Raw genomic sequence first — 27,417 nt, 5'->3', positions numbered from 1 at the left:
GTTAGTTGGAATAATCGAGTAATCTAATAAGGAACATAAAAAAAAAATAAAATACCTGAGCTGAGGCTCAAACGGTATAAAAAAATAAATGAGGATCTAAGTACAACAAAAGAACAATTGGCTTAATTCCATAGCAAACGTCTGCTAGCTTAAATGCTGTAAAACTAACTTTTTTTTTTTTTTTACAATTAATGGTTCAAACACATTCCTACAAAAATGCCTAGCTATACCAGTAGATTAAATTAGGAATGCATTCATAAAAATATTAGCTCTAACAAAAACTTGGCTTATGTTGGTCTTAACAGGGAGCAGCTGAATTCAGCGATGTGAATTATGTCATATTCACTGTTGCCACTAGAGGGCAGCAGTTGGATTAAGCCATGTGAAATGAGGCAGACCAGAGTAGAGGTTAGATTTTGTGCCCGAACCCGAACCCGACCCGACCCGACCCGAATGTCGGGCCCACAATTTAAGCATTCACGTTCGGGTCAGGTCGGGTCGGGCCGCCATGCCGGACTAATAAATTATTTTAAAAAAATAAAAAATAAAAAAATGGAGAGCATGCTCTCTGTATTGCGCTTTTGCTTGTGCGTGTGCACGAACGCCGTGGCGCCGGCCGCTTTTTCTTCTTGTCCTCCCGCTGCACGGCCGAGGCGCCGCCCTCTCCTGTTCCCTCTCCTTGTCAGAGAGGCGCATCCATGTGAGAACAATATCCCACACACTCAGAAATATGTTTAACAAACTTTCCCAGCGTTATTTCGTTGTGCGAATGCTTTGATAATTCTAAAAAAAATATGTAGATTATTTAAACATTAAGAAAACTTGCGTTTTTTTCTGCCAACTCGAAGAAATGAAAATAAATTGCTGCTGCTGCGTTTTTTCCGCGTCACTCAAAAAAAAAAAAAAAAAAAAATCTAGTTAAGTGATCGAGCTTGGGCCGGGTCGGGCCTCAATACCAGCGGGCCGTGTCGGGTCGGGCTGGATTTTTTAGGCCCGAACTAGGCTCTAGACCAGAGGGCAGTCTATCCACCCTAATCAATAAAACTAAATGTAAACACTTTCAAAATAAACCATTACACGCCACTTTAATGAAACGAATACTCGAAGCAGCAAAATTTAATTCGAATCTTTTTTACTTATCGAATAACTCGAGTTAATCAATTAATCGTTGCAGGACTACTAACCACTTTTTCCACCGTGCCGCCCTCTGTGTACAAATCATTCTTTTTGTCTTTTTAAACACTTTTTTTTTCTTTGCCAGCCTCAGATTTACTCCAAAGCTGAGACTTTCACCCAAGCATTCCTGAAGAATAATGCTCACCTAAATGATACAAAAAGTGTGCTGAGTCATAAAGCGGTGATCTTGGAGTACTCCAGGCCAAAGAAAAAGACGTCCACTAAAATGAAAGCCAAAGGAATGAATGCTCAGCAGAAAAGGGAAATGAAGATCTTCCACGTAAAAAGTGAACACCAGAGGTTAGTTATGAATCTACAGTCCATATCCTAATAGTGACTAAAAACAATCAGCAATATAATGCCTGTTCTTTATTTGAAGCTATTTTTTGTTTTCTTCCTTCCCACTTATGTGACTGCAGGTATGAGCTTTTCTTACCATTGCACGAACTCTGGAAACAATATATTATTCATCTCTGCAATGGACTAAATCCAACAAGGTAAATAAAAACTTGAGTGTGCGATTCCTTTTGCCATAAAGGACGAGTTGAGGGTTTGAATCGTATCTCTGCCTGACCTGTGTAGAGTTTGCGTATCCTCTCGTGAGTTTCCGATACAATTTTTTTGGCTTCCGATGCCAATTTGCTGCAATGGCTTGGTCAGGCGCTGCTTAAAAATATTTATGAAATGGGAGGAAAAGGCTAATACAGACTGAATTCAGTAAAACCTTTTTTTTAATTGCCTACCCAGCATCAGTGACAAATGAATTAGGGCAGCAGCTATCGATTATTTAGGTGATTGATTAATCTATCGATTAGAGCTGTCCTGAGTAGTCGACATAGGCGATGTCATCGATGACGTAAATCCATCGACGAGCACAACATCCCGTCGACGGTTAATGAAGGGTTTAAAAAAATTTATGCAAGGAAAGTTCAGAATGTCGGACGCTTGGTATGCAAGCGGGGAAAGCGTCGCAAAGCCAAAAAAGCACACCAGTGTCCAAAACACTGCACGTCGGCTGTGAATAAACACCTACACTGTCACCCAGTTTTAATTTTCGAAGACGACAAGAGTAAGTCCATCTAACTAACTAACGACATGTTTTATTTAAATTGCTAAGCCTGTTGCAATGAGTCCATTTATCGCAAGATAAACAAAAATGAGGGCAATAATTTTCACGGCTGCGTTTTATCCCCGTGCGTGCTTGCGTGCATGCATACATTTGTGCGTGCGTGTAGGTGACATATGAGACTCTAGTTCATTTCACAGATGTTTATTGGTAATCAACACGCCACAGAATTACAGTTCAGACATACAAAATAAGGAAACACACCTATATCAAACACTGTACGTTAGCATTGCTACATTCAGACTAAAAGGAAAAAAAGAACCTACTTTAGCCTGCTATAAAACATTGGCAGTCTTCTCCAAAATGCAAACTTGCAGTTAAAGGGTGACACTTCAAACATGAAAAATCACTGGTTAACAGCATTTGCAAACGAAAAAAACGAAAATTTTTATTACTGACACCACATGACAAGAAGTGCTTTTTTTGCGGAATACAAAGCTTAAGTTGGCTGTTTAGCGAACGTACTTCCGGTGAACATTTCAAAATAAAAGCATGTCATGTTCGTCATATAAGTAACGATTTCTGGAGTTAATCCCACATACTTCAGAATTAAGATTCAACACCAAGAATACCTTTAAAATGAAACCCTTTATGAAAAATCTGATTGGCAATGATTATAATACTGTTATATATAGTACTATACTATAATATTAATGCTAGGTATTTTTTAAAAAATTGTTTGGAATCATGTTGGAAAGGCAGTCAGTGTTCTGAATCTGTTTACGTTTTTATTCTTTTGCGCTAGTTAATGCTATCAGCATTTGAACTAATTGTTTATTTGTGATTTATTATTGTTATTTTAGTGTTTATTTGTACTTTAGTAAAGAATTAAAGTGTTCCAAAATGTTTTTTTGTGAATTGATAAGCATCAACAAAAATTTCATTGCTAAATTAGTAAAAAAAAAAAAAAAAAAAAAAAATATTAGATTAGTCGACTAATCGTAAAAATAGTCAGATGACTAACAGCAGAACTATCGATTAGTTAGTTCGAATAATTGAGTGATCAGATTACAAATATTTAATGCGCTGCCTAATAGAGGTGTGCAAAATTTCCGATTCTTAGATTATTCGCGATTCGGCCGTGGAAGATTCGAGAACGATTCACAAACATCCAAATTCCGATTATTGAAATATGCCAAGTAAAGCAGAAGTACGACACACTCAGCGCGCCGCGCGGTCTTCGGTACGCAATTAGGGACGGAGCGAGAGTAGCTAAACATCATGCTTCTCATTACCCGGCCCCTCGGGTAACGCCAATGTTCAACTCACGGCTCTAGCTCAACTCATGCCACGAGATAAAAAAAAAAAAAAACAACAACATACCTGACTGCTGCCGAAAAGCTGCTACAAGCCACATTATGTTACGGTAGATATAATTTATATAGGACTAGATGCATTGTAGCTTCGGTATCGTTACCAGCACATCTACAAAAAACTAGATGCGGGCGTTAGTAACGGCCGCCATCTTAAAGCAGTACACTTCCCTGCAAGGCTGTTGTTGCGAACCTTCCAAGCGAACCTAATTAACTTTTTATCTAAAATACTCCTAAATCGGTAAAATATTGACTTGAATCTATCTTTAAAATAGTTTTAAAACTTTTACATGTTGAAAGTAGACAAAAGAGAAATTATGGAATAACAGGAGCAATTTTAACAACTTTAACGGTTGATTCAGAACATTAAATTAATTAAGTAGTTTAAAGCTGCTGATATAGAATGGGGACTGGAGTTTTTTATTTACTGTTATTTTTGTATATTTGTTTACTGCTATATGTTAACTTGATACTGAAATAGTAGTTTGGTTTAGCCTGAGAGGATTTTTGAACAATTTTGGAACTAATGTACAAAACAAATTAAAAAAAAAAAAAAAAGGAGTGGGGTGCATCAATAATCGTTTTATAATCGAATCGTAGCCTCTGAATCGTAATCGTAATCGAATCGTTAGGTGCCCAAAGATTCTCAGCTCTACTGCCTAATAAATTTTAGGATACGTAAAACAAGTGTTTATGCCTGCAGTAATATTTATTTTGGCTTCCAAAGATTACTCTTTCAAAAGAACATTAAATGCGGATACAAAATACAATTCCTGAGTGTTTCTTCTAACTATGCAGAATTGCACTTTCATTTCACAAGAGAAACAAAGGCATTTAAAAAAAAAAAAAAAAAAACAAAACCTCAATTTAGCCTCAAACGATACCAAAAGAATAAATAAATGAGGATCTAAGTACTGTACGACAAAAGAACAATTCGCTAACTTGCATAGCAAAAGTCCACTTGCTCAAGTGTTATAAAATGCTAAGGTTTTTTTTTTTTTTTTTAATTTTTACAATGCCCTAAACAAATTGTTCACACATCCCCACAAAACACTGCCAAATATACATCTAAACTAAATAACGAATGCATGAACAAACATCAGCTCAAAACTTAATGGGAACAAATGGATTTCAGCCATGTTCGACGAGTTGTGGCATATTTACTGTTGCCACCAGAGAGCAGTGTATCCACCCAAATCAATGAAATTAAATGCAAAGACTTTTAAAACAAACAATTACAACGCCACTCTAATTAAACGAATCGTTGAAGCGGCAAAATTCATTCAAAGCTTTTTACTAGTGAAATCACTCCTCAAACTCAGTGGGCGGGCGTGAGCTAGGCGTATGACGTTATATTGCTGCCTCTATTCTGAGCGAGCAATAATGGATTTTGAGCACACCTCCTGCTCTCGCTCAATTTCTGCACACCTGTGCTGCCTCTATTCTGAGCGGGCAATAATGGATTTTGAGCACACCTCCTGCTCTCGCTCAATTTCTCGATTCCTGTGCTCGTCAGTTTTCAATTGAGCACATGCAACCAACGTGTCACGAAGCCAACCAATCAGAGAGATAGCGAAGTACACTAGTTGGCTGTTTGGCCTTTGCTCGCTCTCTGAAACTTAACAGAGACTAGCTAGCAAAAACGAACGGCATCATTACTGGTTCATTTTGCAATAAGTGAGGGGCTGCGTGACGTCATCACTCCAAATTCATAACTCAATATCTCAAAAACGATAGCCGCACAAACGAAATATTTTCTTGCACAAATGAAAATTTTTACAGCACAAACGAAGCATAAACGATTGATTTTGAATTTTTAGCCATTTTTAATCAAAATGGGGGCGCTGGTTGACTTCAGATTGACCTACAAAAGAATTGTAAATATCTCAAAAACGATAGCAGCACAAACAAAGCTTTTTACAGCACAAACGATTGACATCATTTTTATTTTAATTTGCGTCTGATGGGTGGCCATTTTCATGGAGGTCAAATTGTGCCGTTTTTAGTATAGCTTGGAACGAATTAGCCAATTTACCGTAATTTTCGGACCATAAGCCGCTACTTTTTTCCCTCATTTTGAATCCTGCGGCTTATTTGTTGATTTATCGGGTTAATACGTAACACTTTATTTGACAGCGGCATCTTGGAACTACCCTAAAACCGTCATAATTATGACATGACACTATCATGAGCGTTAATGAATGGATATGACAGATGTCATTAAGTGTCATCCAGAAAATTGTGTCACTAACTCCATTTATGTCCAGCTCCAATCATTTGCATCCATTCAAAAGTGAAACTATTTGCCGAATGACTCAAAATGATATCCGTCATTAGCATTGATTAATGCTCATGCCAGTGTTATGTCATAATAATGACATAATAATGACTGTCAAATAGTGTTATCAAACACCATGACTAGCAATTAATGGAACAACTGGAACAGCAACTGAAGAAATAATTGGCACAGAACATGAATTTTGATTGTCATTTACATTTGTAGCGCTACAGCGCATGGTAGGAGGCATGTTGGATGACAGTGTTGACAGCAGGTGGCAGCAGAGGTTGACCGTCTCCCTCAAGGGAGCAGAGATGGCCAAAAGAAGCTTCTTAAAGCAATGAAGCTTTGCAGCCAATTGGTTCAAAGCCTCATGGTGGTTGATTGCTCTTATGATGCCGCTGTCAAATAAAGTGTTACCGGTTACTATCTTTTGGTGTAAAAACCTCACAATACAATGAGAACAACTGCAGTTTATAATCCAGCGCGGCTTATCAATGAACAAATGCGGCTTTAGTGTCAAATTTGGTGGGTGGCGGCTTATAGTCAGGTGCGCCTTATAGTCCGAAAATTACGGTACATGTTAAACGCGATTCATTATACAAAAAAAAAAATCCCGATACGAAAGCAGCTCCGGAACAAATTAACAAGTCACGGGGAATTTTTTTTACCCCTTTATTAACAGAACACTCGCACAGATCATGAATTTCAGGCATGAAAATCTCTCACCTTTCGGCGAAATTCGCCGTTTTGAAGTCAAAAAGGGCGACCTACGTGAATTGCGTAGATCCGAGGAGAAATTCTTTATGGGAGGAGGGGGGGGTGTCGGGAGGTTTTATTTAATTATTATTATTATTATCATCATGTGATTAACTTAGTACGTAAACTGAGCACTTAAGAACACAGTCAGCAAATCCTTCTAGATGCTTCGCTGACGAGAACCAATCATCGGCCCAAGCTGCGTTCCATTATTCCAAATGCGCGCACTCTTTACTCTACATGGAGTGCTCGGAGAGCCTTTGGTTGCATTGCAAAGCTGCGAAAACAAAAAGCAGGCCTTATCCACACCGGGGCAGACCAGAGCGCAGCATACACACTTGCCTGTATTTGCCAGCAGATTGAATTTGGTGAGTAATGGTTTCAATCGTTTTCACATTTTGCGATATAAAAAAGTTACTGCCATTCGTTGCAGCTTCCGTTGAACACTGCCAGAGCTAGCCAAATCTCCCATGAAAAAAAATAGCTCCCGTTAAATTGGCGTCAAGCTTGTGTATTTAGCGGTAATATAAAAAGATACATATATATGACATGTTTTTTCACTTTTTTCCACCAAAGTATCATTTATAAATGGTTTTCAAGCAATTCAAAATGTAAGAATTATGATAGTTTTTAAACATGTTACTGCCCCACTGAATTATTTTTAAACAAGAATAAAGTAGTAAGAAAATGCTTGGCTTTATTAAATGCTTCATAGTGAGTCTACTCAAACCCTCTCAGGGTTTGTTAAACGGTGATTGACACATGTGCAAAGTTTTTCTTTTTATTCTATTCTATTATTATATCTTTTATTTTCTTATTTGATTGAATAATAAAGACACAAATGTCCTAGCCAAAATGTGGCCCAAACGCAAAACAACATTACTTCAATGGAAAAAATTGTTTCAATCAAGAAAAATAGTTTTCAAATGCTTTTTTTGTCTCAAATTTATTTTTGCAATCAAAAACAATTTTTTTATTGAAGTGACTTTTTGGGGATTAAAAGTATTTAATGTATTTTGATTGAAGCAACTTTGTTTTTGATAGAAGTAACTTTTTTGATTGAATAATAAAAACACAAATCTACCTCCATCGTTATTGAGAGAGAAAGAAATTAAGAAAGCTTTAAAACTAAAAGCCACCGGGAGTCTGTTTTTTTGTTTTTTTTAAATATTTATATTTCATTACATAGACATACCTCGTAGGGAAGGGAGATTGAGGGATAAAAAAAGGAGTTAGATGAGGCTGCTAAAGGCAGTGGATACCTCATCAGCTGGGTGAATAGCAGACCTGGTAAGAACAAGTTTGCAAGGATAGTCGGGTATTAAATACAATTATAAACACAATTACAATGTTATTTTTCTATAAGATTTTATGTCATTGCTTTATTAATCATTAGGTGCTAGAGTTGTTAAGTATGGATAATAATGAAATAATAGTTTTAAGAAAACTGTGCTGTTGGTGGCTCAGTGACCATCTGATGTGGTTTGTTCTCAGATGAACAAGTTGAGGAAGGAAGTTTTGATGCAGAGGTTGAAGGAAGAAAATAGGCAGACTGACCGAGTCACAGCCAGAAAGTGTTGATGACAGTTTTGATTTCTATTCACTGTTGCTCCCTCCCAATTAAAGTATGTCACAGTCGCAGCCAATTATTATCTAAAGCTGGTTAAAATTGAGGTTATGTTGTTTTAAGGTGTATTAAATACTTGTTCATGTGCCCCTTTTGATCTACGAGCACCCGCCCCTCCACCAGTCTCTGCACGGCCCTGCTGAAACACAGTGTGGGTCGACAGAGCTCAATATTTTGTTGGGGTGTACAGTGTACCGGAACATATTTCCTCCACACCCTTCTCACCTTTTTAACCCCTGACCCATTTTCATGCCTGAATTTAGATGGAGGCTGTATTGCCAAGCCATCTTCGGGATTGTATTTCCCTTAATGAATGCAATCGGTAGAAAATTGATGTTGAGTTACTGATTCAAGATATGGCAGAGTGCGTAATCTGGTTAACAGGTGTGTTCCTTTTGCAGCAGTCCTCAGTCTGTGCAGAAGAAACTAGTGAAGGCGGACTTTCATGGTGCCATCATCATAGGTAAAGCGTCATATGAATCAATGAACATTTTACAGAATGCGTCAGAACTCAAAGATTTTGAGATAAAAAGCAATGTTTGAACATTTTCAAAGTTTTCTCATTAAAGGCTCATAAACAACAAAGTTCAATTATAATGAAATAAACACAATGTAGTGATAGCGATGTTCCATTGCTGCGCAGTCCTGAACTCTGCTCATTTCGCCTCCCCCCAAAAAAAGGAAGCAAAGGGGAGAGATTTGCGACTCGTGTGTCAGCTCGCGACAGCCGCCGTGTTGGGTGTTAATCCTTGTTGTGGTTGTGTTATCACTACCCAATCGCGACAGATTACTACTGCGCATGTGCGAAACAATGTCACTTCTTCTCAAGCATTGAAGGCAGATATAGATATGTATGTGATCGCTTAAACCAGTGTTTTTCAGTGTGCCGTTGCACACTAGTGTGCCGTGAGAGATCGTCAGGTGTGCCGCGACAAATGATCTAATGTCACATTTATATATATAATATATACAGTGCCTTGCAAAAGTATTCGGCCCCCTTGAACCTTGCAACCTTTCGCCACATTTCAGGCTTCAAACATAAAGATATAAAATTTTAATTTTTTGTCAAGAATCAACAACAAGTGGGACACAATCGTGAAGTGGAACAAAATTTATTGGATAATTTAAACTTTTTTAACAAATAAAAAACTGAAAAGTGGGGCGTGCAATATTATTCGGCCTCTTGCGTTAATACTTTGTAGCGCCACCTTTTGCTCCAATTACAGCTGCAAGTCGCTTGGGGTATGTTTCTATCAGTTTTGCACATCCAGAGACTGACATTCTTGCCCATTCTTCCTTGCAAAACAGCTCGAGCTCAGTGAGGTTGGATGGAGAGTGTTTGTGAACAGCAGTCTTCAGCTCTTTCCACAGATTCTCGATTGGATTCAGGTCTGGACTTTGACTTGGCCATTCTAACACCTGGATACGTTTATTTTTTAACCATTCCATTGTAGATTTGGCTTAATGTTTTGGATCATTGTCCTGTTGGAAGATAAATCTCCGTCCCAGTCTCAGGTCTTGTGCAGATACCAACAGGTTTTCTTCCAGAATGTTCCTGTATTTGGCTGCATCCATCTTCCCGTCAATTTTAACCATCTTCCCTGTCCCTACTGAAGAAAAGCAGGCCCAAACCATGATGCTGCCACCACCATGTTTGACAGTGGGGATGGTGTGTTCAGGGTGATGAGCTGTGTTGCTTTTACGCCAAACATATCGTTTTGCATTGTGGCCAAAAAGTTCAATTTTGGTTTCATCTGACCAGAGCACCTTCTTCCACATTTTTGGTGTGTCTCCCAGGTGGCTTGTGGCAAACTTTAAACGAGACTTTTTATGGATATCTTTGAGAAATGGCTTTCTTCTTGCCACTCTTCCATAAAGGCCAGATTTGTGCAGTGTACGACTGATTGCTGTCCATTGACAGACTCTCCCACCTCAGCTGTAGATCTCTGCAGTTCATCCAGAGTGATCATGGGCCTCTTGGCTGCAACTCTGATCAGTTTTCTCCTTGTTTGAGAAGAAAGTTTGGAAGGACGGCCGGGTCTTGGTAGATTTGCAGTGGTCTGATGCTCCTTCCATTTCAATATGATGGCTTGCACAGTGCTCTTTGAGATGTTTAAAGCTTGGGAAATCTTTTTTTATCCAAATCCGGCTTTAAACTTCTCCACAACAGTATCTTGGACCTGCCTGGTGTGTTCCTTGGTTTTCATAATGCTCTCTGCACTTTAAACAGAACCCTGAGACTATCACAGAGCAGGTGCATTTATACGGAGACTTGATTACACACAGGTGGATTCTATTTATCATCATCGGTCATTTAGGACAACATTGGATCATTCAGAGATCCTCACTGAACTTCTGGAGTGAGTTTGCTGCACTGAAAGTAAAGGGGCCGAATAATATTGCACGCCCCACTTTTCAGTTTTTTATTTGTTAAAAAAGTTTAAATTATCCAATAAATGTTGTTCCACTTCACGATTGTGTCCCACTTGTTGTTGATTCTTGACAAAAAAGTTAAATTTCATATCTTTATGTTTGAAGCCTGAAATGTGGCGAAAGGTTGCAAAATTCAAGGGGGCCGAATACTTTTGCAAGGCACTGTACATTTGTAATGTCCGTAACTGTGTACGGGCCCTTGAAGGGGCCATCAGACTGCAGAGTAGTGACGTTGCAGGAAGCAAGCAAGGGGGGGGGGGGGGGGGGGGGGGGTCTCAGGGAGAACGGCGTGAGAGCCAAGTTCGCGGTCGCATGTTGCGGATGCTGCTGTTATTTTGTTTATTATTTCCCATTGTTGCCACAATAAAGTGTGAAAGTCATCACTGACTCCTCTCCTTTCTATTTCCCCATTCGCCTACTATTACAATATTGTTTTTTTATGTCGTCTGGTGGAGTTGCAGTTGAAGGAAGGAAGAATAGGTAGAAAGTTCTTGGTCTTGTGCAGATGAGCGTAGTATCGCTCGTGTCGCGTTCAAAAACTGCTCTGATTTCTAGCCATCAATGACCTTGCTGTACAGGACAATGTCGACCCCAGCACGTCTACAGCACATAATTTGGTTTGTCTCGTTATGTGTCGATGTACTCCAAAGTGTCCTTTCTATTATATCCATATGTGACGACCGTCAATCCTCCCCCTGTGTTATATTCCAACACATTGTTGAGAACAGCAAGGTGGCTAATGGCTAAAAATCTGAGCAGTTCTTGAACGCGACACGGACAGCAATCCAAAAACAGCGCCATGGTGCTAAGCAAGTTCAAACGTCATCTCCAAACGAAACACCTGTCGCTTTAAAACAAGTCGATGGACTATTTTGTTTGCCTTCGTGAAAACACAGAGAAACAGGCAACCTTTTGATAAAAACTACAAAGGTAAATGAGAAAGCCCTCAAAGCCATCTCAAAGCCATTTACCTTGTTGCTAAATCCAAAAAGTCCCACACCGTGACAGAGACGTTTAATACTACCTGCCTGCAAAGCCATTGTCTGCGAGATGCTCGGCCCAGATGTGGGTAAAGACATTGCTCAAGTCCCCCTTTTTGATAATTCAGAGCTTATTCAGGCCTAACTGGTATAAAAATAAATAAATAAATAAATCCAGAGACTGAGAACGGTTGAAGAATAAGGATATTGACTCTGTGTTCATCTAAACAGGCTCAAGTTTCACACTGAGCAAGTATACATATTGAGAAATTATTTTATAATTAAAGAGCATATGAAACGAGAAAAAAAGTCTTAAATGGCATTATTATGTGAATTAGAATCATATTTTGAGACGATTCGACTATATACAACAATTTGGCAAAGCACAGATGACGAGAAATTAGTCTTTTAATCTGCCGGTTAGCCACGCCTACCATTATAGGGCTTTAGCGTCCCCAACAGGTGGATGACGTCAGTGGTAGACTGGGCTCATCGGTTTTACTATTCAGCCCATTGAGGGGGAATTATTCAGAACGAGGAAAACGCGACGAAGAGAGCCACAAAATGTCATTGTTTCAGTCTCTTTACTTCAATATTTTTACAGGATATTCTTTTTATCCAAGTATTTTCCCCAATTGCTAAATAAATGGCATGGTCATGACAAATAACAGTCTTGTGCTGAATGGAATATGAAATAATAAAAATGCATTTATTCAGGACGACATGGCAAAATTACTCCATAATGGTCAAAACTGTCGACTTCACCTTTACTGTCGCACCTCCCAAACGATATTTTATGACACCTAAATCGGACATATGTCATTTCCCTTCCCTGGCTTCGGAGAATGTAAACAAACCAGAAGGCGTGACAGCTAGCCGACATGCTAACCCGAGCCGAGTGATGTTTCAAAGTCTTCGAAGCGGAAAATCACACATAACTATCCTGGATTATTTGACATGACGACCCGGTTGTCGATTGTGTTTGCGGATCGGCAAACCGCCCGGCGGAGAGCAATTTACAGTTCGTTCCCCAGAGGAGGGTGGCTGGAGTTGTTGTGCAGCTAACGTGCTGCTGCTAATGAGCATTAGGAGAGCTTTTTACATGCCTATCAATGATCAAACGTAAGTAGTCCTTCATTTAAAGGAAGTTTGTAGTGTTTACTTTGTAATCGCTGTATTCGTATTTGACATAATACAAAACAAGATGTTTACGCACTTCCTCGTAAGTCCAATGGTCCCACAGTAAATATCCACGGTGAATGGGAACCTTTTGATACTCCAAAAAGGCGCATACGCCTCTCCCTCATACAGAATGATTTTTCTGCAGCCGTTTGGCTGGCGTGATGTGAAAAATAAATGTATTAATCCGCAAAATCAGCTGAATCCTTTGTCCTCATACACAACAGTACACTGTAGCGTGAAGAGGACGTCTTCTAATCTACCGTACACGTCACAGCGCCCTCCTCCTCAATGCAAGACCGAAGCCGGAAGTCACTCATTTTCCTGGCGCGGGATTAAAAAAACTAAATAAAAAAAGCGATCGCTTCCACACACATCCAAGCGGCCCATATCATTCAGGGGCATAAAATACCGCGTGTATTATGAAATAAACATGCTTTTTCGTGTCACAGGCACTTTAAATATACTGTGCAGAAAATAATTTTGGAACATTTTTAGTTTGTGGTGTGCCGCGAGATTTTTTCCGATGAAAAAACGTGCCTCGAGTCAAAAAAGGTTGAAAAACACTGACTTAAACAAAACTTAACGTTTTTTTTTTTTTTTTTTTTTGTGGTTGATAATGGGACAGATATGTAAGAAAAGCACTTTTACATTCTTGAAAGTCAGAACCAAGTTAAACACAAGTCAAGTTTACGTATAGATCTTAAGGGTAGAAACATGGATGTTGCAGATTCTTGTACATTAGATGGTGGTGCCTAAAAGTTGCTTGCAATCTGCCATTAATGAAAAGAATTTTAGAGTGCCACGATGCCCCTAAGGCAGACATGCCCAAAGTCCGGCCCGGGGGCCAAATGCGGCCCGTGGTCAAATTTCATCCGGCCCCCAGCCTCTTTCATAAAATCAATGACATCTGGCCCACACACAGACTTAATAAATTGGTCAGCAGTACTGCTACCAGCATATGAAATAGCTTACACACTAAATGCTGCTCATCATTTACCCACTAAAAGGCACCAGCACTCTAAACAACATTACCCCGTGTGACCTTTTACTCCTAATTTTCTAAAATGGCGACAATCAACAAAAAAACAAAGTTGACTGCGACGGCCGACGCTTCAAGAATAGGTGGAAATTGGACTACCTCTTCACTAAAATACGCAACAACTATGTCTCCCTCATTTGCAAAGAGACAGTCGCTGTTTTTCAAGAGTTCAATGTGAGGCGATATGACCAAACAAGACACACTGACATGGACGACAGGATTACAGGGAAGATCGGTAGCAAGAAATTGAAGCTAGTTTAATTTTACAGCAGCAAGAGCCCGAGAGTTGAAAGAGAATGCCACATAGGCTAGTTGAGAGATTGTTGAAATTATTAATAAAAAAAAATAATAATAAAGCAAATGTGACACAAATAATGGTTGCTAAAATTTGCTTAAATATATTTTTCTATGTAAAGGACGTCAGCCAAGGTCGGCCTCCCACATTTTTACCACACTAAATCTGGCCCCCTTTGCAAAAAGTTTGGACACCCCTGCCCTAAAGTGATTTATGTGTCAAATTCAGACATATAAAGATATTATTCAACCCACATGCCAGACCATTTGAAGAATAATTAATTAATACGTCCGAATCTCTCGTATTTATAGCATAAAGCCAATGGAGGGAGTGACATAGGGCAGCCATGTGAACAGCCAGTCGCAATTGGGTACTAGTGTACTAATTAATGGCTGGTTGCAAGTAGCCTGGTACTCCAGACTCAGCGCTGTTCCAGCTATTGAGTCTGGCCACCATTAAGCGGATAAAATTTCCAGGGGGGAGCAAGCCACAGCAAACAGACAGCGGAGTGGACCAATTAGCGACGGGCGGATGTGACGTTAGAAACGCGACGAGGAACTTGCTGCGGAAGTAAACATACGAGGAGAGCGGAATTTATTCAACATGGCTAGCGTGAGACAGACTGTTGCTAATGACTTGTGTCGATGTGTTTTTGGTAATTTAAAACTGATTTTACCGTGGATTGGAACATATTGTCGGCTCTCCTGTCACGCAAATAAACGAATCTGATTTGACGATTGATTTTGTACTTGCTCGAGAGGCCGTTAATGGGCTGGGTCCCAGACTATTCTCTCAGTGTTTGAAAAATACAGGAAGAACAGTCTGGCCGTGCCAGGCAAGATTGCAAGCAACTTTCAGGTGCATTCCACCACCTAATGTACAAGAATGTGCAGCACCCATTCTTCCACCCATACGATCTGTCAATCAACTTACTGTCTTTGAAGAATCTAAAAAGTGCTTTCCTTACATACCTGTCTTCCTCACCTCAATTAAACCCTTCAGAGACCATTCACGGTGTTATACCATAAACGAGAAACTTTAAACGTTACTTTGTTATAACATACACAGTTTTTCAGATATCTATAGCTTATCTAGCCTTTTATGTTGGTCTTTGACAAGATTTATGTAAAGGTGTCAATGTAAAAATGCACAAAGGCTTCAGAGTCCTATATTTGCATATGTGCTCGTCAAAAGTATTGGCACCACTATGCTCAATTTCTCCCAGAAAATGATTGCGTTTTGGTAGTAATATCTTTATTTTGCTTGCAATGAAAAAACACAAAAGAGAATTGGGGGGGGGGGATTAAATCATGATCATTTTACACAAAACTCCAAAAATGGTCCGGAAAAAAAGTATTGTTACCCTTAGTCTAATACTTGGTAGCACAACCTTTAGAGAAAGTAACTGCCAACAACCGTTTCCGGTATCCATCAATGAGTTTCTTACAATGCTCTGCTGGAATTTTAGACCATTTTTCTTTGGCCAACTGCTCCAGGTCTCTGAGATTTGAAGGGTGCCATTTTTAGATCTCTCCACAGGTGTTCTATGGGATTCAGGTCTGGACTCATTTCTGACCACTTTAGTCTCCAGTGCTTTCTCTCAAACCAATATCTAGTGCTTTTTAGAATATGTTTTGGGTCATTGCCCTGCTGGAAAGACCCATGACCTCTGACCCAGCTTTCTCACACTGGGCCCAACATTATGCTAGAAAATTTGTTGGTAGTCTTCAGACTTCATAATGCCATGCACACGGTCAAGCAGTCCAGTGCCACAGGAAGCAAAGCAACCCCAAAACATCAGGGAACCTCCGTCATGTTTGACTGTGGGGACCGAGTTCTTTTCTTTGAAGGCCTCGTTTTTTTCCCCTGTAAACTCTATGTTGATGCCCTTTCCCAAATAGCTCTACTTTTGTCTTATTTGACTAGAGAACATTCTCCCAAAACGTGTTTGGCTTTCTCAGGTAAGTTTTGGCAAACTCCACCCTGGCTTTTTTTTTTAGGTCTCTGGGTCAGAAGTGGGGTCTTCCTGGGTATCCTACCATAGTGTCCCTTTTCATTTCGACGCCGACAGATAGTACGGGTTGACGCTGTTGTACCCTTGGACTGCGGGACAGCTTGAACTTGTTTGGATGTTCGTCGAGGTTCTTTATCCACCATCCGCACAATCTTTCGTTGAAATCTCTCGTCAATTTTTCTTTTCCATCCACATCTAGGGAGGTTAGCCACAGTGCCGTGGGCTTTACACCTATTGATTATACTGCGTACGGTAGACATGAAACATTCCATGTCTTTGGAGATGAACTTGTAGCCTTGAGATTGCCCATGCTTCTTCACAATTTTGCTTCTCAAATCCTCACAGTCCTTTGGTCGTCTTTTCTCCATGCTCAATGTGGTACACACAAGGACACAGGACAGAGGTTGAGTCAACTTAAATCCATTTTAACTGACTGCAGGTGTGAAATAGTTATTGCCACCACCTGTTATGTGCCACTGGTAAGTAACAGGTGCTGTTAATTACACAAATTAGAGAAGCATCACATGATTTTTCAAAGGGTGCCAATACTTATGTCTGGCCCATTTTTGGTGTTTTGCGTAAAATGTAGAGCTGTCAAACGATTAAAATTTTTAATCGGGTTAATCACAGCTTAAAAATTAATTAATCACAATTAGTCGCAATTCAAACCATCTCTAAAATATGCCATATTTTTCTGTAAATTATTGTTGGAATGGAAAGATGAGACGGATATATACATTCAACATACTGTACATAACTACTGTATTTGTTTATTATAACAATAAATTCTTAAGACGGCATTAACACTAACATTCTTTCTGTGAAAGGGATCCACGGAAAGACTTGTAATTCTTAAAAGATAAATGTGAGTACAAGTTATAGTAATTTTATATTAAAAGTAAAACCCCTCTGTTCAATACAGGGTGTTAAGAAAAAGTTTATCTCCTGTCATTCTTCCGCATGTCGCTCACCACAATAGTTATAAATGTTGTGGAAGAGATGCCAAAGGATATGCCAATAAGTATGACGGCTCCAATGAGTGCCTCGTCTTGAAGGCATACAAACCTCGTTCATGTGTCGTCCTTTCCTCCTCCTGTGTCTGTCTGTGGCTGCGCAGACGCGACGGAGCATGTGCTCAGCGTGCAGTACCTAGTACCAAGCCCCTCGCCACTCCCCTTTGTGTCCCCTCTGTGAGCACAGCAGCCGAGCCACTGCCAAACCTCACTTCAGACACGTGAAAAAGAGAGAGCAACATCGACAAAGAGGGAGAGAGCGCGAGAGGCAGGGAAAATGACAGAGCCGGCTCTCTAGAGATGGTGCCGGCACTCATCGTTCACTTCAAAGAGCCGGCTCTTTGTACCGGTGTTCACTCCACTCACTTGTCTCTGCCTCTTAGCTCTCAATATACATAAAATGGCGCCATTTTAGTCTGTTTGCGGCAATGCATGAGTAGGTCGTCCCGTGCATGCATTATTTTAACGTGATTAACTAAAAAAATTAATTACCGCCCGTTAACGCGATAATTTTGACAGCCCTGGTACAATGATAATGATTTATTTTTTTCCCCATTCTCTTTTGTGTTTTTTCATTGCAAGCAAAATCAATGAAGATATTACTACCAAAGAAGCGTTGGAATTGCAATCATTTTCTGGGAGAAATTGAGCATTATCTGACAGAATTAAAGTGGTGCCAATAATTTTGGCTTTCACTGTATGACAATTTACAGTACTCATTCAAGGAGGCAGAAGGCTGACCTGATATGATCGACGGTTTGCTCATAGGTACTAATGTAACAGTCCAAAAATGCTATAATGTAACTGTGCAGATATTGCATATGCAGTACACAGATTGAGACAGCTGTCTGAGAACATATTACTTTGTGAGCTGCATGTGACAGTATATTGGCATTAAGCAGTGCAAAGACAGTGACCACCACTGTCGATTTCCATTGTCCTTTATCTGTTTGACTTCTTTTTCTTTATTTATTTACAGTGGTTCGGTCCAAATGTCCTTCGTACGTAGGCACTACCGGAATTGTGATTCAGGAGTTCAAACATGTGTTCAAAATCATCACAAAACAAGACAGAGTTAAAGGTGATCAACTGTTTTCTTATTCCTTTATTCTCAGAATACTCAACCTTCTTACAAAGACGCTGCGACATCGTTCTCGAAAAATGTCTGTCTACAGATTTGCGTTCACACGACCAAAAGTCAATTAATTTGAAGTGCTCATCATACCAGCTAGTAGTCAGCAGTGCAGTTTTAGAACATGACAGCCAAAAAATACACCTGCGTCACAACATCCTCCTAAGGCTGGTAGAAAAAAAACATGCATGTTCTACTACTAGCAACTAAAGGTGGGAGTCTTTGGGCACCTAACGATTCGATTACGATTCTGAGACTGATTCGATTAGAAATTGATTATTGATGCCCCCCCCACGCCCCATTGTATTGTTTCGTACATTACCTCCAAAATTGTTCAAATATCCTCTCAGGCTAAACCAAATTACTAGTTTAGGATCAAGTTAACAGTTAAAAAAGGTAACTAAAATACTCAAGTCCCCATTCTGTATCAGCAGCTTTAAACTACTTTCAATTAATTCAATGTTGTGAATCAACCGTTAAAGTTGTTAAAATTGCTCCCGTTATTCCATAATTTCCCTTCTGTCTACTTTCGACATGTCAAAGTTTAAAACTGTTTTAAAGATAGATTCAAGTCAAGATTTTGCCCATTTAGGAGTATTTTAGATAAAAAGTTAATTAAGTTCGCTACAACAGAGCCTTCCAGTGAAGTCTACTGCTTTAAGATGGCAGCTGTTTACCAACGCCGGCAAGTCTGTCATTTCGCTTGTAGTTCTCCAAACATGTTCTAACGCCGCCGTCGTCTGTCATTTCACATCTAGTTCTACATATATGTGATACCTACCGTAGTGTTACATGGCTGTATGTTTGTAGCAACTAGCAACTGGGAGTTGTTTGTAGCAGCTGTTGGCCACAGTCAGGTATTATTGTTTTTTTATCCAGCGGCATGAGTTGAACATGATATTTACTCTCGGTCTGTTCCTCATTGTGTCCCGAAGACCACGCTAACTGTGATTGAGTTCCGGTTTTCCTGGTATAATTCAGTAATCGGAATTTGGGTGTTTGTTAATCGTTCTCGAATCTTCCACGGCCTAATCGCAAATAATCTAAAAATCGGAAATTTCGCACGCCTCTACTAGAAATGACATGGTAATGGGAACCTGATGTTTTTGTTTTTTTTTTTGAATGGGAGAAAAATTTGAATAATGACTTTGTGATCTGCTGGAGTACAAAACGTAGAAATAAAAAGCCTTTATGGTTGCACCAGTTCTAAATACAATGTTATCGCTTCCTTCACCTGAAAGAGTGTGCATGTGTGTGGATAAAAAGAGCATAAGAAAATTGAGTTGGACAGAATTGTTTGTCAATAAACCAAACAAATGAAAAGGAAAAAAAAACAAGAAAATGAAGTATTTTCACTGATAGAACCATTAGATATTCTGTGAACCGGTGTTGTTTTTGGCAGCTCTTTTAAGTTTTGTCATAGTCTTTTGGATGAAAATACTTATTAGTCTTAGAAATATTTTAGTCATTTCAAAATGTTTCTGTCTTCGTCTAGTTTTAGTCGACGAAATCTCATGCAAATTTCGTCAGGGTTGGGTCGACAGTTACTCATAATGTTTTTGTCTGTAAAATTCCAATGTTTTAGTACAAAAAATGAAAGGTTTCCAACAATTTCGAGTGAATATAGATGAGCAAATATTGTAGCGTCTACAAGGACAACGCCAACTTTTTGATCATAATACACACAGCAAGAAAAAGAGTACATTACTTTCAATTAACCCTACCTAGAGGCCACAAACTTTATGTAAAAAATAAAAAAATGTTCCGGCGTTTAACATCCTCGGGACTTACTGACCAGAAAAGCCAAGTGGCTCTGCTTTAGACTGGCTAGTGTTTTAAGAGGACACTTGTCATTCTGAAGCTAATGCGAATGCTATACTAACGCTAGGGCATAGACTTCATAACCTATTGACATGATACAGGAAATGGGGCCGTCTGTAGGGGGCCTATTTTCAAAAACTTTTCAAATTTTTTCAAAACCAAAGCTGCTACTGACCTAAAACCAAAACGGGCACCTACCTTAGCTATATACAAGTCTCCATTAGCAGCGGCATCAAAAAATTAAAAGTTGTTCCCTTATAAAATCCCGATTAATTATTTTTTATAGAAGTATAACAAAACTTAAAAAGGCTATAAAAGTCCCAGACTTTACACTAGATGCACGAAAATCACCAAATGCAGAGATAATCATCTATATTTTCAGGATCAGTAGCAATATTTAAAATATATAAGTTTTTGACCAAAATTGCAACTTACCGGTAATTTTTTTAATTGACTGCAAGTTTTCAACAGCTAATAAATCGCTCAATTTAACATCAGCAACTTAATACTTGAGGAAAACATGCAGAATCAATTATAAATAATATATAAATAGATTATTAATAAATTATATACACAATTACAACTTATTATAGAATAGCCATTTATTATCATTATACAGTTATACAAGGAAATTGTGGAGCATCCCTTTACAGCGCAGGATAAGTTAAAATCTCGAAAGTGACGTGCAAGTATGAAATCTAAATAAACATACTGTAAATATAAAATGCGTATGGGATAGTCGATTATTGGTTAAAAGCAAAAGAAACCGTGCAGGTAGCAATTATTTTACGTAAATATGGCGAACAATGAGCCTAGTCAGTTACGAATATTAGCCGCCTCTATGTGTAAACAAAGAAGACAATTCTTCTGAATAAATGCTTTAATCACTGAATTCTATATAGATATGTAAGCCTGTCGCAATATTCAATAATTCCATTTATCACACTATAAATAAAAAGGAAGGCGGTAATTTTTCCGCTGCGATTTATCGCCTCGTGTGCACGTGCGGCAGACATGCTGTTAAAAGTTTGGATTCCTTGTTACCCAACTGCGCAAAATGCATCTTTGTTCCTGGTCCGGCAAAAAATTGCTGCGGAGCCAATCGTTCCCATTATATCCTATTGTTCAACGTATACCGTCCGCATCAGTGCTCTGGATTGACTGCGGACCATCTCCGGCGTGCCGGTGTTGTTGATGTGTGGGCGCTCCCGTCAGGGGTGACATTTCACGCGGGGCGGCTATTTTTCGGCACAACACCGGATATTTGAGTGGCAAATTAAGAGCGCTGTGCTTCAAACTCGTCCTGCTTATGAAAGTCGATTGTCGTATGCTGGTGTTGTGCAGTAATGAGCAGACGAGACTTTTGTGGTGTTTGCTAACTTTTTTAATGCGCGTACACACTAGATATCATGAAATAGCAAACTATATGTGCTACGTCCCATGCCATTGGCTACGTGAGCCCAGAGTGATGATGGGACACGTAGTCCATAGACTACATCGATGAATTATAAACTGCCATGACTGAATGGAATTTAAGCAGGCCAAATCAATCCATACCAGTGACTATAGATAATAAGGCAAATATTGTTAATTCAGTACATGACACAAATGGATTCGGACCACAAATAGGATGTTTTGCTCATGTAGTAAACCTAGGTGCTAAGAGAGCTGTAGCAATCAACAGCGTGCCCCGCCTCACTTTACAAACAGTAAAGATTGTTCTTAGAACTTTTATACAAAATTTCTTCAGATGAGTAAGAAGTAAGCACATAAATATTATGCACTAAAATGCATGTTTATATAATGGCAATTTAATTTTTGCTCGTTGCAAAAAAAAAAAAATCGAAACAAAAAAATACAATTTTTTTTTTTCTCCAGAACATTAAATGTATTGAATCGAATCGAAAATCGTGTCCTCCGTATCGAAAATCGTACCGAATCGTGACTTAACTGTATCATTGCATCCCTGTGGAACGCCATAGCAGAAACTATGAGGGGAAAAGTTTTCATTTGCCTAAATGCTTAAGTTATTAAGTGCAATTTTATTTTTTGTTGTTTTTAGTTGTGATTTCTTAAAAAGTATTTTTGAATTTAAGAGTAAACATTCGCGTTCAAATAGTTGTACTTGATCTATTAATATATACTGTATTCTCAGTTATTGTAAATTGGTTAAAAAACAATTGGGGGGATGCAATAATATCGCATATCGCAATAATTTATGAGATAAATTATCGCACACTAAAATTTGTTATCGCGACAGGCCTATAGATATGGACGTAAAACTGTCTCGATTCTTGGTTAAAAGAGCTAAAAACCGGGCAGTTATGCATCTATTTTACGTATTTATGTCGAAGAATGACGCCAATGCCATAGCGGCCCCCATTTATTTTTTTTTCACAACGTTTCAAAATGTATGCATGGAACGAACAATATAATATTTACTTTGAATCCTCGAACAAATCATTCCTGAGACAATCCTTCCTGTTTGTATGCGGTACAGCTTTCGTAGTTCTTCAAAAATCCAAGCTTAAGCCCGGCTTTGACATGACCGTGTACTGTCTTCGGGTGAATATTACAAAATGAAGCTTTAAGCTCGACCCCCTGTGGTAAGGCGTGATGCAAAGATTGACGAGGTGTCAGGTTATGAAGTCTATGGCTAGGAGTTACATTTAACGTCTGATGATTACTTAGCACAGACCTTGAAAAACTTAAGCAACATTGCAGCTTCTCTCTTGCAAAGATAAGAAAACAAATCTTACGGCGTTTCCAAACAAGCAAGATGGTGCGTAGTCTAACTTGAGATAAATCCTGATCTCCGGTGAGGAGGGTGAGGGACAGGTGCAGCACATCTCACGTGAGTGACAGAATCCAAACAGTGCACTGCAAATTTCAAACGTCTTAATCATATTATTTTTATCGTATCTAGTCAAATATTTTTCTCCATCTTGTTTTGAGTGTTAAGACTAATTAACAGATTTTTGCGTCAGATTATTCCACATACTTTAGTTTAAATGTTTAAAGTTTAAACAGTCAATTTTAAAATCATTCCACGCTTAACCGATGTTATCGATGATGTTGAAAAAACATGGCAGCATGTGGCAATGTAATTGCAGCGAGCGAATTAGTGTCTGCGTCAAGTGGCTGCGGCACGTGCCTGACAATCATATCTTTGCACTCTTCGGCCTGCAATCGAAAGTAAAAAGAGGCCAATTTGTTATCTTTGCAAATTGATGTTGCAGCATCTGTGTGAACTAAAATGTAATAATCTGGCTAGAACATTTGTAGGGGATGTTTTAATTCATTCTGTAAATGATTTGTTTAAAGACCAAATTTTAACTAAAATCTCGAAGTAAATTTGCTTTGTGTCTAACATTGGGTTTTTTTTCGTCAATGATGACGATAACGAAAGTATTTCATGAAAATGACAAGCTAAAAATGTTTGTGTGATTAGATGACGAGACGAAAATGTGACAGTTTCTGTCATATGTTCACAATACTTGATATTGTCATATTGTCTGTGAAATACACGTCAGCCTGCAACGTAGCACTGTATGGGTCGTGTCACTCATGTGAGATGTTCTCCACCGCTTCCCTCACCGGTGTTACGATGTGCTTGAACCTAGGCTGCGCTCAATCTTGCTTGTTTTGAAACACATGGTAAGATTTGATTTCTTATCTTGGCAAGCGAGAATATATGTTGCTTTAGCCTTTAAAGGTCTGTGCTGAGTAATCATCACTCAGTAAATATAACTCGTAGCGTTAGCATAGCATTTGCTTCAGCATTTAGCGTGGCGAGCGTCGGCTTACTCTCGGAAAACTTTTTTCACATGCAGTTCATGGCATCGAGGTGGGGTTAATTTATTTAAATAATGTACTGCTTTCCTGCTGAATGCATATGATCATCACGAAGTTGGCGTTGCATGTCTTTGTAGACACTACAATACATGCTTGTCTGTCAATGTTCATTTGAAATTGTTTTTTGGACTAAAACTTAATTTTACAGACGAAAACATTTTAATTAATCGTCAACTAAAACTAGACAAAGACTAGCTAACACATTTTGAAATGACTAAAATAGTAGTCAATATTTTGGTCCAAAAAACTAAGAAGAAAATTAAAAGGGCTGCCAATAACAGCACTGCTGTTTAATGTAAGAGTAATGATAGTTTGGTCAATTGAAGTGATTATAATTTTTACAGCTTATCGTGTTTTATGTCATGTAGGCTACTGAATTGAATGTAAGACTAATCATGTGATTCTTCATTCTTTCCCATTTATTTTTCTTTTTGGGCAGTAATTCCAAAGAGGAACAGCGTATTTGAAGTGGAGATAAATGGCTTCAGCTCTTACATCTACGGAAACAAGTTTGAGTATCGAGCCAGCGAACGCTCAGCAAAGAAGTTCAAAATCAGTGGAAGCATTGACCTATGAAAGCAGTGTGATGGATGTCCATTCCATTTTGACTGGGAGCATAAAATTTTCATTGAATATATTCATGTTCTTCTTTGGGGAGGGCACTAACTAAAATTGCTACACTGCTTTGTTATTCGTGGATGGATCGGAATCAAATTTGGTAGGTATATTGTGGGCATGTATACACTAGGGGCGTGCCATTTTAGGTATCCCACAATTCGATTTAGATTCATGGTGCTACGATTCGATTATTGAATGAGGATCACGGTATTGACAATGATCACGGTTATCACAATTATCGATGCATCATACATTACTAGTAGCCAAACACATTTATGTCCAATGTTTATTTAAAATATCCTAATGATTCAACAAGAATGATGGAAACATGCCCATACAACAAAAAGCTACCCTTAAACTGTTTTTTTTTTTTTTTTTTTTTTTTTTTTTTTTTTTTTTTTTTTAAACCAAGTGCAAAAACATTAACCATTTTAAAGGCTGTACTTTTTTCTCTCAACAATACAATAAAATTTGCACAGGTGGAAGGATTTCCACATTTTCTGGAAACAAAGTGTCTTTAGAAATAAGAATTCTTTTAACCAATATACTTCGTTTTCACAGATTTCTGTACTATTTTGCATGTTTGTAGTGTTACCGCTGGTTTTACACGTTCTGCATATGAAATACATGTTGCCGAATTAGCTAATTAGCTTAGCGCTCGGCGCTAACTGTTATTATCTCAAAAACAACAATAATAAAGGCTAAACAGTACAAGAGGGTTCGTGTCCTCACCTCATATAGACGCACACGGGTCTTAGCAGCACACTAACTACTGCTGGACAACTGAAAGACAAGAGCAACGAGCTATCTCTGCGTGCATCCGGTAAAGGTGTCCAGGCGGCAGATGTGTCTTGAATTCCGTTCCACTACGAGCGACTGCCATGAAGTTATTAGGGAAAATCATTGTTTTTGAACCTTTATGGATAGTAATGGAATCGTCACGTGTCGAATCGTGATGCATCTAATAATTGATTTTTTTGGGGGAACTCCCTTAGTATAGACCAGCGGTCTCAAACCGACTCCACAAAGGGCCGCAGTGGGTCCTGGTTTTTGTTCCAACAGATCCAGCACAAACAGTTCAACCAATGAGGTTTCTACTAACATAAGCAGCACCTGATTGCAATCAACTGATTACACTTGTAAGAAACCAGATTGGTGAAAAGGTATTTGTCTCGTTTGGTTGGAATGAAATCCAGTACCCCCTGCGGCCCTTTGAGGACCGGTTTGAGACCACTGGTATAGACCCTACTCACATGTCACAACCACGCCTCCGCGTCATGTTGTCCGTCTACTCGTCGTGTTGACACATTACCCCTACGTAAATTCCTCCTATTATGGCGTGTTTTTCTGCTCGTTAACATTAATAATCATAATGGTGAAGGCGTGTGTGGCGGTTGGTAGCAGTAACAGAGAAGATAGACTGAGAGACTTGAAGTTTTACCGTATTCCGAGAGACCCGGAGAGGAGAGCGAGATGGACTGCTGCAATGCCACGAGAAAACTGGGCACCAAACGATCACTACAGACTATGTAGTAGTCATTTTATATCTGGTAAGATGCATTTAATATATATTTAGAGGGTTTTGGGCTGACAACCACAATTAAGATCATTGCGAGGCTTATCGCTGACAACATACAGTTTCAAATTCAAGATGCTTATTTCTTCCTCCATCATTATTTTTTGAATAATATTTAGCTGGTACCAAGTGAAAGAAGCTGGCCTCGTCTCCGGATCATCAGTTAAACAGGGGTGTCCAAACGTTTTGCAAAGGGGGCCAGATTTGGTGTGGTAAAAATGCGGGGGGCTACCTTGGCTGATTTACATAGAACAATATAAACAAATTTTAACAAGCCCTTCTGTGTGTCACATTTGTTTTATTTTTTTTTAATCCATAATTTGAACTATTTCGTCTTTGTGGCGTTCTCTTTCGACACTTGGGCTCTTGCGAAATACTGCTGCTGTGAAATTAAACTAGCTTCAAGTTGCTATAACTTCTCGCTGCGTATCTTCCCTGTAATGTTGTCGTACATGTCAGCGTGTCTTCTTTGGTAAAATTGTGTCACATCGAACTCCTTGAAAACAGCGACTGTCTCTTTGCAAATGAGGCAGACACAGTTGTTGCGTGTTTTATTGAAGAAATAGTCCAATATCCACCTATCCTTGAAGCGTCAGCCATCGCAGTCAACTTTTTTTTTAATTGATTGTCGCCATTTTAGAAAATTGGAAGTAAAGGGTTACACGGGGTAATGTTGATTAGAGTGCTCTTTAAAGTTTTTCAAACTGAGAATAGGCTGATTTTGTGTGGACAAGATAGTTGTAGATATCAGGGTAGCAGATGTCAGGCAGAGAGGGCGAAGACAGCGGGTCGAAAAATATCGATTTAGGCATCAAATATGGATCTGGCGAATGGATAGACTGAAGCTTTTCCACATAATGCCTTTTATGCAACGCATCCAATGAGTTTACAGCGTCTGAAAGCACCGGGCTTCTATGAATTGCACTATAAATCGCACGACAAATTGAAACCATTGAGAATACGGATAAACACAGACGGACAATATGGCGGCCGGATACAGCGACCAGTCATTCTGTGACGTTGGTGAGTAGGGTCTATACACATCGATTTTTGCAGTCTTCATTTTTTTTTTGTCTCAGCTGATCATCATTACATTCATTAATTGCATTTTTTTTTTTTTTAATAAAGAATATTTAGGGCTGACCAGGTAGACCGCATGTGTCTAACATGACTGATTGAA

The 27,417-nt window shown here is 39.0% G+C and overlaps 1 protein-coding gene across 2 annotated transcripts in view; it reads left to right on the top strand.

Annotated features, from left to right (window-relative positions):
* Positions 1-25,008, top strand: part of LOC130919857 (ribonuclease P protein subunit p29-like) — a 35,247-nt gene extending 10,239 nt beyond the window's left edge. Inside the window, exons 3-7 of one of the 2 annotated variants that reach the window (XM_057842473.1) lie at positions 1,262-1,476; positions 1,596-1,673; positions 8,681-8,742; positions 18,215-18,316; positions 24,483-25,008. In XM_057842473.1, coding sequence (XP_057698456.1) covers positions 1,262-1,476; positions 1,596-1,673; positions 8,681-8,742; positions 18,215-18,316; positions 24,483-24,619 — 594 coding nt within the window. In that variant the 3' untranslated portion in view covers positions 24,620-25,008. The remainder of the gene's footprint in view (positions 1-1,261; positions 1,477-1,595; positions 1,674-8,680; positions 8,743-18,214; positions 18,317-24,482) is intronic. The other variant, XM_057842482.1, reaches the window with a different exon arrangement.
* The last annotated feature ends 2,409 nt before the right edge of the window (positions 25,009-27,417 follow it).

Source organism: Corythoichthys intestinalis, chromosome 1 (genome assembly GCF_030265065.1).
Source record: "Corythoichthys intestinalis isolate RoL2023-P3 chromosome 1, ASM3026506v1, whole genome shotgun sequence".
NCBI classification, from domain to species: domain Eukaryota; kingdom Metazoa; phylum Chordata; class Actinopteri; order Syngnathiformes; family Syngnathidae; genus Corythoichthys; species Corythoichthys intestinalis.
The sequence above is the reverse complement of the archived record's forward strand: the minus strand, read 5'-3'. Positions and strand labels throughout refer to the sequence as shown.